The 12,800-nt window shown below is 51.0% G+C and overlaps 1 protein-coding gene across 1 annotated transcript; it reads left to right on the plus strand.

The window, feature by feature from the left end:
* Window positions 1-241: 241 nt before the first annotated feature.
* On the plus strand, window positions 242-1,174 carry LOC308048918 (olfactory receptor 14A16-like; the record flags this gene model as incomplete). Its single annotated transcript, XM_080358246.1, has 1 exon — window positions 242-1,174. One exon carries the CDS (start codon window positions 242-244, stop codon window positions 1,172-1,174), a length of 933 nt encoding a protein of 310 aa, XP_080214372.1.
* Window positions 1,175-12,800: the final 11,626 nt, after the last annotated feature.

Below are 12,800 nucleotides of genomic sequence, written 5' to 3' on the forward strand. Positions count from 1 at the left end.
TGCTGCAGAGCAGGGCTGACTCCTCAGCAGCCAGCGGGCACAGGCCCTGCTCCTCATGCACCTCCAGCCAGCACCACCCAGGGCTCAGACACGGAGCTGAGGGAAGGTCTGGAAAAGGACAAGGGGGTGTGGAGCAGGGGGAGGGTGTGTGAGAAATGGCTTAGACTTTGCTCAGAGAAATCTCCCAAAAATTCTCACTGTCTTTTTCTTCTGTGATAGCCCCCATAGCCAAAATCAGCAGATGTCCAACAGCAGCTCCATCACCCAGTTCCTCCTCCTGGCATTCACAGACACACGGGAGCTGCAGCTCTTGCGCTTCTGGCTCTTCCTGGGCATCTACCTGGCTGCCCTCCTGGGCAACGGCCTCATCATCATCACCATAGCCTGGGACCAGCACCTGCACACCCCCATGTACTTCTTCCTGCTCAACCTCTCCGTCATTGACCTGGGCTACATCTCAACCACTGTCCCCAAGTCCATGGCCAATTTCCTCTGGAACACCAGGGCCATCTCCTACACAGAATGTGCTGCCCAGGTGTTTCTGTTTGTCTTTTTAGGTTCAGCAGAGTATTGGCTCCTCACCATCATGGCCTATGACCGCTATGCTGCCATCTGCAAACCCCTGCACTATGGGACCCTCCTGGGCAGCAGAGCTTGTGTCCACATGGCAGCAGCTGCCTGGGCCACTGGGTTCCTCTATTCTCTTCTGCACACGGCCAATACATTTTCACTACCACTCTGCAAGGGCAATGCTGTGGACCAGTTCTTCTGTGAAATCCCCCAGATCCTCAAGCTCTCCTGCTCAGACACCTACCTCATGGAAGTCTGGGTTCTCGTGATTTCTTTCTCAGTGGTATTCGGCTGTTTTGTGTTCATTGTGGTGTCCTATGTGCAGATCTTCAGGGCTGTGCTGAGGATCCCCTCTGAGCAGGGACGGCACAAAGCCTTTTCCACGTGCCTCCCTCACCTGGCCGTGGTCTCCCTGTTTGTCAGCACTATCATATTTTCCCACCTGAAGCCCCCCTCCATCTCCTCCCCATCCCTGGATCTGGTGGTGTCTGTTCTGTACTCAGTGGTGCCTCCAGCAGTGAACCCCCTCATCTACAGTATGAGGAACAAGGAGATCAAGGATTCAGTGTGGCAACTAATGAATGGCTGTTTGATGAAGCAATAAACTGCCCATAATCTTCTGCATAGCATAGATAATGTAAATAATTTTCTCACTGAGTGGTTGTGCCCATGTCCACTGGACACCCTAGAGAACCTGCTGCAGGTCAGTCGTCACGGACCGGCCTCTCACAACCACCATTTCCAGCACTGGCTTCTCACTTCAGCTTGAAGAGGTTCTTTGTCCCTCCCTGGCAGCACAACTAATGAGTAGGTCAGATGTCCATGTTTGCATTGTATAGACAAGATGTAAACAAATGCACAAAGTGCTTCTGAGGTGATGAACCCAAGTGAGCAGAAACACCATCAGCTATTCCTTGGGGTTCCATGAAGGTCAGTGGGACAGACAGTGTCTTGATGTGATTTCATGTTGAGAGTAACATCCTTTGGGGAACCACCTGAATGTAGCACTGGGATGTGCTTCCTGGAACTGAAGATCCCGTGTCCATTCTTTATGCCACGAGGCATCTCATGTAAGTGCAGAGAAGGGTGACAAATGGCAGGGCTGAGGTGCCTCCCAGCCCCCTGGAGTGGCAGCAGGAGGTCAGAGAGACACAGTGACTCCTGCATCTGTGTGTACAAGGGAAACACTGTCTCTCAACATCCATGGGTGCATAAGGAGTCCATGGTGAGGTTACTTCTCTCTGGTCAGGCTAAAGACCACAAGAAGTCTGACGCGTTGGGGTCCCTGCCTGCAGAGCAGTTTCTGAGATAGTCGAGCTTTCCATGGTAGTGGGAAGAGGCCGGAGAGGGGAAAAAAATAACTGAAAAGAACAACTTGGGAGGTGCATTCTGGATATCAGGAGGAAGAAACATCAGTGGAAGGGCAGTGCTGCGGTGCAGGAGGTCACCCAGAGGCAGTCGGGATCAGCCCATGGCTTTGTGTTTCAACAAACAGCCAGTGAGGGTGCAGTGAATGAGACACGGACTCTTGGGAAGGTGCAATGAGAGACATTTATTACAAACTCAGGCTTGCATTTATACTTGCTATGATTCTTGCTCAAGCATTTGCTGATTTGCCAAGTGAGTCATTACATAAGTGATATGTTTTGTGTTCCCACCAAAGTTACTGCCATAAACACAGGTTTTGTATGTCATATGCTATCCCTCTGTCCTTGATGTATCAATCCTGTATCAGTCCCTCTCTCCTTGATGTCTCACATAGCATACAGTACTTGCTTCTTGTATTTTTCCACTAGCGCTCGTTCTCACACTGTCGACTCTCGCAGTTTCTCACAGGTCCGATCTTAGCACACTGCCACATCTCCCCTTCGTGTTTACTAAGTGCATAGCCATAGCAGTATGTAATTGCATGGCTATTACCTGATTAGACCTTTTTTTGATCATTTGTTGTAACTACATGTCTCTTTAAGACGGTTTAAAAACCCAGTTGGAGATTCCTTACAATCCTGTTTAATCTCAAAAAGTTTTGGCATATTTATAGCTGTGGGTATAGTGTGTCTAATCCTGTATAAAATGGCAAAAGGCCAAATTAAACGTCCCAAACTGAACTCCCCTGGCTCCCATAAAAAAACTAAGGAGGAACTCACAAGAGAAATAAAAGTGCCCAAAGGCCGAGAGAGAGAGGCCGGAAGATCCCAACTCTCCTAAAGATGAAGCGTGAGGCTAATGGGATGGAACACTCTCATTGGTCAGCCTGGATGTCAGTCAAGCTCTGCCCCGTCCCTCCCCCCTTCCTCGCTGCCTCACACCTGTGGGCAGAGCACTCAGAGTGTCCTTGGCTCTCAGACCAGAGCAATTGCCAACACCAACTGTGCTGGGCTGTTCTCTCTTGTTCTCAAACTAGATCCAAATAATGACCGTGCTAGCTATGAAAAAGTAAGGTTTCTAACTGCATGAGGAAAATTAACTCCTTTTCAGTCAAACCAGCACAGACCAGCTCTCCCATGCCAGACCAACAAAGCTAGAGAAGTAGTAAAGAAATTATTGAAGGGAAACAGTCTCAGCACAGCAGCTCTGCCAGGGAGCACCAGCCTTGTCCTTTCCAGAGCTGTTCTCCTTCCACTTCCCCGCTCTCCTGTGAGCCCTTGTGTTGGTGTAAGATCTGAGCACTCCTGACCCTTGGTTACAGTCCCGCTGCGTGTCAGTCCTGTGACCACAGGCAGGGACAGGCAATGGGCACTTCTGTGACAGAGCTGCCTCCAGAACAGCATCTCCATCAGCAAGGGGATCTCCTTAGCACAGTGCTCGAAGGCTTAGGTCTTCTTCCAGAGTTGCTCTCCAGAATAGGTGTAAGGAATAGACCCTCGAAACGCTTTGTTTTCTGTGTTTTCTGTGGGCTCAGTGGGATGAGATCAGGGTCCCAGTTTGTTTTTTGAGGGACTTAGAGCTGGTGGCTCAGGTTTGGGTTGTTGGTGTCCAGCACCCAGGCAGGTGGTGGATAAGGCAGAGCAGCTCTGAGCACCCTCCATGGCCACCTCAGAGCTCGTGTGGGAGGCGGTCACAGTGACAGTGACCAACATCAGCTGGGTCTGTCTCTCAACCTGACCAGTATGTCCCTGCAGAGCCACTACAGCCTGGGCATCACAGCTCACTCACTGCACAGAGCAAAAGCCCCAGCTCGGGGGCTGTGGGGAGTGTGGGAACAGGGTGCAGGAACATCTGGCCAGGCCCGTGCAGATGTGCTCTCCTTGGGGAAAGGCTCTGTGGGGAGATGGGATGTCCCAGGAGAAGATCAGGGCACCGTGTGCGTGCAGACACGGAAAGAGAAACCCTTTTCTGCCATGGGTGCCAGTTTGGCGCAGGCTGCCCTGTGCATGGGGCAGCAGGAGCTGCCTGAAGAGCCCCGGGGCCAGGACTCGGTGCTGTCCTGGGGAGCGGGGCTGGCACAGGGTGCTGAAGGCTGCCGGGCATCGGGACATCCTGAGCATGGCGGCCAGAGAGACACTGTCACTGACCTGTTTCTTCCATCTCACTCTACAGGGCCTGCCCAGAGTGTACTTTCCTGCTGAGCTGGAGGGAGAGCAGGATGTGAGGAGAGCTGGCGAAGAGCTGGGCTGGAAAGTGCCCCAGAGAGGAAACCACCCATGAAAAGATGAAGCGTGTGAGTGTTCATGGTGGGGGCACACAGCAATGTTCTCACACAGCCAGGCCTCCTGGGAGAGACATGAAAGACCAGCAGAGCAGGGTCTGCTCTGTGCCCACCCTCCTGGAAAACATGGGACACCTACCCCAGGACAATTGTCACAAACAAGGACCATCTGGTCCGCTCACCTCACCAGTGCCACTGTTTTCTACAGCAACCTCATGCTTGACTGCATGATGCCAGAAGGAAAGAAATGAAGTTGTCATTCTACTGGCCCTAAAAGAGGCTCTTCACATGTGAATTTGTTGCTGCAGTTTTACATAAAGATAAGGACATGCAGTTGGCCTAATCACTGGCAGCAGGTGGGAGCTTCCTGCAGACTTCTCTGTTGTAACCCTGTCTATCCTGCAACTCACAGGACTGTGTGCTCAGCACAACACAGACTGAAGGCCAAGCTGTACATGGGCACAGCCCTGGGTCTACTCTAGTTTACTGTTATGTGGACCTCTAACTCTCCATGTACAATGGTGTGCTGGTCAGGATCACTGAACACTCATCTGGACTGGCTTGTAATGCCTGACACTCTGATCTTGTCAGGGGCACCACAAACCTCATCGGCCATCTATAAGGACTCATGAACAGCTGGCAAAGCAGAGCTTCACTCCAGGAGAACCTTGAGAAACTCTGGGACTGGGCAATAAAAACCTCATGAAATTTTAGAAGGAGAAGCTGCCGGTTCTTTACTGGGGGCAGAATAACCCCACACATGAGGGCAGGCTGGGACCTGAACAGCTCAGGAGTGATTCTGAGCAGAAGGGGCTGGGCATGACGAGGGATGCCATACGAGCCAGTGGTGCATGCTCACCATGAGTAAGGCCAAGGGCATGTGGGGCTGCGTTAGGAGGAGTGTGGCCAAAAAACAACAGAATTATTGTTCCCTTTGAATCAGTGCTGTGGTGGCCACATCTGGGCTAATGTGTCTGGGTGTGGGACTCCCTGTTCTGGAGGAATGGAGAGGAACTAGAGAATATTCAAAGATCTGCAGGGATGGGGTTTGAGGCCTTTGAGAGAGGCAGAGAAACATGGGTTTCTTGAGCCTGGTGAAGTGCAGGCTCAGGGCACTGTAGCAGTAGCCTGCAACTGCTTGAAGGGTGGTTTCAGAGATAATGGAGCTTTTCTTGGTAGTAGGAAGAGAAGGAAACACAAAGTGCAACTTGGAAGGTTCAGATTGGAGGTTCAGAAAAAGACATCTCAGTCCAAGGGCAGTGCTGTGGTACAAGAGGTCACGCAGAGGGAGTCTGGATCAGCCCATGGCCTTGGGCTTCAAGGAAAGAGCAGTGAGGGTGGAGAGACATCCGTGAAAGTAGGAAATGCTGGGATGAGAGCTAGGTAGGAAAGCAAGATGGATGTCAACATCCTGAAGGCACATATGTGCCTGAAGGAGACAGTATCAGCAAACATGAAGTAGACATGGCCAAGGGCTCTGGTGAGGCTGAAAGGCCAGACAGGACCAAGGTCTTTGTCCCCCTGGCTATGGCAGTTGTATCTGTCTCTGAGAGCTACCAGGATAAACTCTGTTTTGAGGCCCTGGACTTTGATTCTCGTTGCCCCTTTTTGGGGAAGCCAGGAGGGGTTGTACAGTTTCCTACACTTGGCCTTGCTCAATCTCACACCCCACTGCTCCAGGAAGAGCCCTGAGCCACGCATGAGGGATCTGCCTTCCCAGGGCCTGGGGTCAGGGTTTGGCCTTTAGCTGGTAAAACAGACCAAGGATTTTCTCCATAGCAGACCAACCTGTACAGTGCCTTTTCCTACCTGCAATCACAACCTTCAATTATCTTCTCTAACGAGTCCATGGAGAGGCTTTGTCAATAATGACCCTCAGTGGGGTCAATCAATGTTTCAAGGTACTTTGAGTTGTGCTTCTGACTTCCACCTCCTGAGCGATTTGTTCGGTCTCCTCTCAGTATCTGTAGTTCATGGACTAAGGGCCAAATACACCATGGGGCTCATTAAAATACAGAAAGTATTAATGAACTCTTTTCCTTCCTGTAATTTTCTTCAAGTCTTCAAGACTAATTTGAGCTGTTTCATAATGTAGCAAAGAAGGAAGATTTCAAAATGCACCTAGCAGAAATTATTCTGTATTTTGAAGGGCATATTACGTTCCTTTTCAGTTCAGTGAACAGGTGATAGTAGCGTTCTCTGGTTGATAACGATCCAGAATGTCTCCTCAGTAGGTCTGGACAGGTAGGAAAAGCAGTCCCTTGACATCCAACATGGTATGGACAACGCTCCTTCTCACCTGCCCAACCTTACCCTTTCTGCCATTGCCCCCTGGGACTTGTTCTCACTTTTCTTTACATCAGATTTGTCCACATTTCTCTGCAGCTGGATGTTACAACTCCTTTGTACCATCTCCCAAATGCTCTTCTTAGAAAGCTGGCTGCACAGAGGCACCGAATGATTTTTCCTAATTACTAACAAAGAAAGGTGAAGCAGAAGTAAGCTTCAAAAATAATAAAACACACTCCTCCACCGTAAGTTAAGTACAAGCTGCCTTTCATGAGGTTGTCTTTCAACAAGGGATAATCTTATGAGAAATGTTTTAGGTAAGCAGATAAAAGAATAAAGATACAAACATAATTAAAGAGTTGACTAAGGAGACAATTAAACTGCTGCAAAACAGGCAAACATTTAGCTACCTGAAGTTCGAAACAGCATCTGGCAAGTTGAGAGCAATCTGAATGAATAAAGAATAAGAGAAAGAGAAAACTGGAGAATAATGAAAAGGGTCTTTGTCTCGAGAGTCTGCAACTGAAAATGGGACTTTAGAAACAGCCATTATATCAGGACAGGTGAAAACAGGTGAAAGATCACGGAAATTAAATACACCATATAACAGGTGCAATAGTGACAAGGATGTTGCAGGAGATCAACACATCTTCGGAATATCCCTTTTGAAAGGTCACAGGATTTGTAGAGGTCTCTTGTGAGTGAGAAAAACCCAATGTTGCAGCCAAAAGTGCCTGCCAGGGAAGCACAAGCTGTACAAGAACACTTTGGTGAGGAGTGACCTGTCCAATGAGTCCTCTTGGGTGACATTTCTGGGCACCTACTAGAGAAAAATGTGTCCGAAAGCCATCAGGACTTAGCAAGGGTAATTAATGTCTCACAAACTTGATTGGCTTCATGATGAAGTAACTGCATTTCTGCGTGAGGGGAGAACAGTGGCTGTCATTTACCTCAGCTTCATCAAGGCTCTTGGCATGGTGTCCCTCAATGTTCTTGTACCCGAGGTAGGCCGTTACAGTCGGATGAGTTGACAAACAGATGGTTGAAAACAGCTGGATACCAGCCTGACAGTCCAGTGTCTTCATTTGGATCCGAACTTTGCTTTGTTTCTCAGACTTTCTTTTTGTCTCTCCATCTGTACATCCCCCTCCCTGTCTTTCTCTACCTGCTTCCTGCTTCTCCTCCTCCCCCCTCCCCATCCCTCTGTCCTGCTCATCAGCCCAGCTGTTTCTTCCTCCCTGTTTCTTCACAGCTCCTTGTCCCTTTCTGCCTTGATCTCTCCATCTCTCCATCCTTTTCCCTGTGTGTTTCTTTCTCTCTCAGCTCCTCTGTCTTCTCTCTTGTCTCATTTGTCTCTCTCTAGTCCTCTGTCCTTCTCCCCAGCAGCTTCAACTGAATGACCAGGTGTCCGTGCACTCTGGTGTTTCCTCATCCCTGCCCTGGGGAAGATCTGTGTCTGTAGGGCTGGGCATCATTTAGGAGCTGGTCTCCTTCTGGGGACAGCAGAGCTGGGTGCAGCTGCAGCAGAGGTTGTTCTCAGCTGCTGCTTATGCAGCTTGTTGGAAGAGCGGCTGTGGGCCTTCTTTGGAAGGGAGGTTTCTTGTTCTGTGCTTCCTGCTCCTCAGGACCCTGCGCAGGAGCGGTGCTGGGGTCTGCAGGGACGGGTGGGACCTGCTGTGACTCCTGGTGAACGTGAACTCAACTTGTCCTGATGTCCTCGAATGAAACCTGACTGACCGTAGATAGTTTTCTTGCCTGTTTCAGTTCTAAACTACATGTTTGGCACTGAAGAACATGAGAGTTTGTGCTGTTTTCCAGATGTCAGTGGCTGTGAATCAGCTGAGAACATCACTGCCTTAGGTACCAGGGCAGGTGGTCTGTGATCAGGGGTGTGGACTTGCATGGCAGTGCTTTTATGAACATTTTAGGGTCTTGCCACTTGAAAGCCCTTCATTTTCCTAGAAATTTGAAGATGATATTTCTTATTTGGAGGTTCAGACTCTGGTTGGACTTGATGTTGAATGGTCCATATAATGGGGTCCATAAAATAAGAATCTCGCTTCCTTGTTGTTTTCTTACACTGTCTGAATTTGGTAAGCGAGAGCAAGAGTGGTTGACAGTGTCTGTTTGTTGAGAGTAACGTATTCCTGACTCTCCCTCTTTGTATGGTGAAGGTTTCTGCCTGCACTATGATTTTGCTGGGCTGTGAGGCTGTGTTGGAGCAGCAGAGGTAAGAAGTGGTGGCTTTAAAGGCATTGAAGCTGTGGTAAAACTAGCAGGTAAAGCTCGTTTCTTCCTAGAGAGCTGCCTGACACAAATAGTTACAAGGAAAGACCCTTGAAGTTGGCTTTTTTTTTTTTTTTTAAATTTACTCTTAATATGGAGCTTTTGGTATTGATTGATTGATTGATTGATTGATTTCTGGGAAGCAAGAAGTGAGAGCCTGTGCACTCCCATAGGCAGCGCTGCCTCCCCAAATAGGTTCACCCTTCTCCACTTCTGTTCCTTCCATGCTCGTGTAGAACAAGGCCATGCAGTCGTGTGCAGATGTGGTGATTCCAATGTGACTATGAGGTCACAGCCCCACGGTGACGTGCTGTGCTGTGTCTCGGCAGCAGCAGCATCACGGTGCGAGCGTGGGGGCCATGGTCCTCACCCTCCTCCTCCTGCTGGTGTCCCTGCCAGCCCGGGAGGCCCGGGCTGCTCCAGCCGAGCGCAGGGAGCAGGTGGGCGGGCAGGGGCAGCACCCAGCCCCGAGCAGCTCAGCAGGGCAGCAGTGGGGCCAGGGCTGGGGCTGGGGCCGGGAGAGCAGCCGGGCTGGGCCGGGCAGGGCGAGCCAGGCAGCACCAGGGTGTGGGCAGGGGGCAGACGCCCCGCAGGGAGGGGAGAGGGGCTGCGGCTGCTTCAGGGGCAAGTTGTGGGCAAGCGGGGGCTGGGAGTGGTGGCACAGGGGCAGAAACCAGCACTGAGTCCCTGTGGGGCCCTCCCTGCCCCCCAGCCTCGTGCCACACGGCCCCATCTCAGGGCACGCTTTGAGCCTTTGGGCCTGTTTCAAATCAAAGCTGGGATTGCTTTGGCCCTTTGGGCCAGTTTTGAGCTAAATCTGGGCACATTTGTGAACTTTGGGGTCGTTTCTGCCTAGATCTGGGAGCTCTTTGGCTTTGCAGTCCAGTTTATACCCAAATCTGGGGGTGTTTGGGCCACTTTTTTACCCAAATCTGGGCATACTTTGACTTTTTGGTCCAATTTCACCCCAAATCTGGAGATGTTATATCCCTTTTTAGCCCGTTTTGATCCAAATCTAGTGGTGCTTTGGTTTTTCTGGCTCTTTTTACCTGATATACTCAGGTGCTTTTGCCCATTTTTTCTCCTAATGGAGGTGCTGTGTTCCCAAATATGGGATATTTTCACCTTTGCCAGCAGTTTTGCTCCCAAATGTGAATGGTTTTGCCGCTTTTGGCCACTTTTTGCCGAAATACTCAGAATCTTTTGCCTGTATTGGCCAATTGAGCCCCCAAATATTTGGAATACTTAGTCACTTTTCCAGTTTTCTCCCTAAATAGGGCTAATTCTCTGCAATATATGGGCATTGTTGTCCTAAATATGTTGTGCTGTGTTTTGTTTTGTTTCTTCTCTCTTCTTTATATCCTCTTTTACCCGAAATGCAGGAGTATTGCTCTGTGAGCCTGGAAACCTCTCTGATCTGTGATGACTCCAGCGCATGGCATTGACAGAGTTGATTGAGCTCCTCAGCTGGATCCTGGTTATGAGCCTTTTGGTGTCCCAGAGGTAAGTTGTCACTGTCTGTCTGCTTGAAGGAATACACACTCACGTTTTAATAGGTTATTCGCATGTGATTGTACCCAAGATCATCTCAGAGGCTTTTCAAAAGCTTTTTGTGCCTTGGTGGTGTTACACAAACAAGAAAACCTGCTAGGTCTCAGCAAAAAGGTCACCCATGTTCCATTTCTAGCTGTGGGAACGTACACCTTTGTATGTGTCCTGTGTCATTACCTCACCCCCTCCCATCACTGCAGGTGACTGAGGAAGAAGGAGATCACAACATGCCATGGAAGCTCCTCCCCTGTGTTTGACTCCCTGTTTGGTTCCTGCAGTCCATGGTGATCAAGCCTCTTGGTGTAATCCTGTTCATGAGCCTGTGGGCAATCCCAGGGGTAAGTGTTCAGTCTTCATTGGTCACTGGCCTTTTGCATTTGTTAATATTTGGTTTATTATTTGTTAACATTTTCCTGCAATAGCTGAGCCTTGCAGTAGCCAGCAGGCTCTTTGCTAGAAGAAACATGGATGATCATTTTTTGCCCTGGTGCTCCATGCTCCCACCTTAGTGTGGGTTTTCTTTTGTGTGTGTGAGAGGTGTCCTGGTCAGAAGGCCCTGACAGCCCCCATGTTTGTCCATCTGGTCCTTGAGGGGTGTTGCATGTGGCCTGGACACAGTGGTTTGGAAGCTGCCAGGTCCCAGCCAAGGGCTCTGCAGCCCCTCTGCAGCTTTGGCAATTTCAGCATGCGTCTGGGTCCCGTGTTGTTGCCTGACCCCCGTCCAGGCACTGCAGGTCGCTAAGGACAAGGTAGATCACAACGTGAAATGGAAACGCTTTTCCTTTCTCCTTGATTCCAGCCGTCCCTGTAGGCAGCGGCTACTTGACTCCTTGACTTGAGTCTGTCCGTGAGCCTCGGGGCGATCCCACAGGTACGACCTTGGAACAAACGAGCGTTTCCATGTTAATTTTCTGTTCCTGTGAAATTTAGCTTGCTACTTTCTTGGCTGACGCTCGGTCACGCAGAGGGGAAGTGGGTCCGCCTCAGTGCTGTGCCCCAGAGGGCTCTGCCTTGCAAAGCTCTTTGCCAACCGCTCCATCTCTGCGCTGCTCGCAGTGCCGGCTGCCGAGCCAGCGGCAGGTTGGGTCTGAGTTTAGAGCTGGGTGAGCTCCAGGGAGTCCTTTCTCCTGACAGCTCCAGGCCTGGTCAGTGGCCACTGCAAGGGCTTGATAAATGTTGGCAAGATGCTCCTGACGGGAAGGGAGAGAGGAGCTGCCACTGGGATGGGTTTGGATCCTGAGGACACAGCGGTGGGTGACAGGGGTGGCCATTGCGGAGGAGCAGTGTGAGCTCTGGTGCTGCTGTCTCCAGGTTGGATCACCAGACCCAGGCCACCATGCTGGTTCACCAGATCTTTGGCGGATCCCTGTGGTTCCGTGGTGAGCGCTGGCTGCCAGGTCCTGGGCCTGTGACTCTCAGGGCAGCAGTTTCCCTGAGAGCCTTGCAGTAAAAATCTTTTGGGAAAACAGCTGAGTGTGTGTAACTTATCCAGAGGTGCAGCTGGTCAGTCTTGTGGTTCCTGTGGGTTGTGGCGTGTGTTGTAGTGATGAAAAAAGCTGTTGGCTGGGGGCCCCCAGCTCTTTGCCACCAGCTGAGGAACCCATGTTGGCAGTTATGTACCAGCACTTGCTGTCCCAGCGCACAGTGGAATTGCACGCTGTGAATCCTGGTGCCGACATCCCAGAGCCCAAAGCTGGAGAGGGGGCACACGGCAGCTGCCTGTGCTGTGCTGGGGTGGTGTTGGGTGCAGGTGTTGTGCCAGGGTGTGCTTCCTGCTCTTGCTTTTGCAGTGAAGTTCTGAGTGTGCAAGAGCATCTGGGAGAGCTCTGACCCTTTCCTGGAGCTGGTGCTGGAGATCAGGTAGTGGGGCAGGGTGTGGTTGGGGGAGCTCTGCTCTCACAGGGGATGTTCCTGCAGCTGCACCGTTACTGCTCTGGAGGCTGCTTAACTGCCAGTGTCAGGCAGGGTGCAGGCAAGAGGGAAGCAGCTTCTGTTGTTGTGCTGCCTCTGTCTGGCAGAGCAGAGCCTGTTGCCTGAGCATGAGCCACGACTCCTCCATTGAGGCTCCATGGGACTGGGGACAGTACAGCCGTCCCTCATGGCATGCTGGCCAGTGCCTGGCTGGGGGCAGGCTCAGGGGTTTGGTGCAGTCTGTGGCCCTGTGCTCATGCTCTGTTTTATCTCTTGGGGCCAGCATCTCTGATCAGGTGAAAAAAGCTGTGACCAACAGACCCAGGTCTTCACCAGCGACAGGCCAGGTGAGTCCTGAAGGCTGTTCTGGGCCAGAGCTGCAGGAGCTGCTGCCCCTCTGTCTGCTCTGCGAGGGCAGGTGGGCTGCAGCTTGGCAGGGAGGCAGGCACTGCACCCAATGGACAGGGGTGAGGGAGGATGACTTGCAGGAAGGATCCTCCTCAGTTTAGAGCTGCTGTGTGAGCTTGGAGGGGATGGGATTGTA

The sequence above is a fragment of the Nesoenas mayeri genome (assembly GCF_963082525.1).
Source record: "Nesoenas mayeri genome assembly, chromosome: 23".
NCBI classification, from domain to species: Eukaryota; Metazoa; Chordata; class Aves; order Columbiformes; family Columbidae; genus Nesoenas; species Nesoenas mayeri.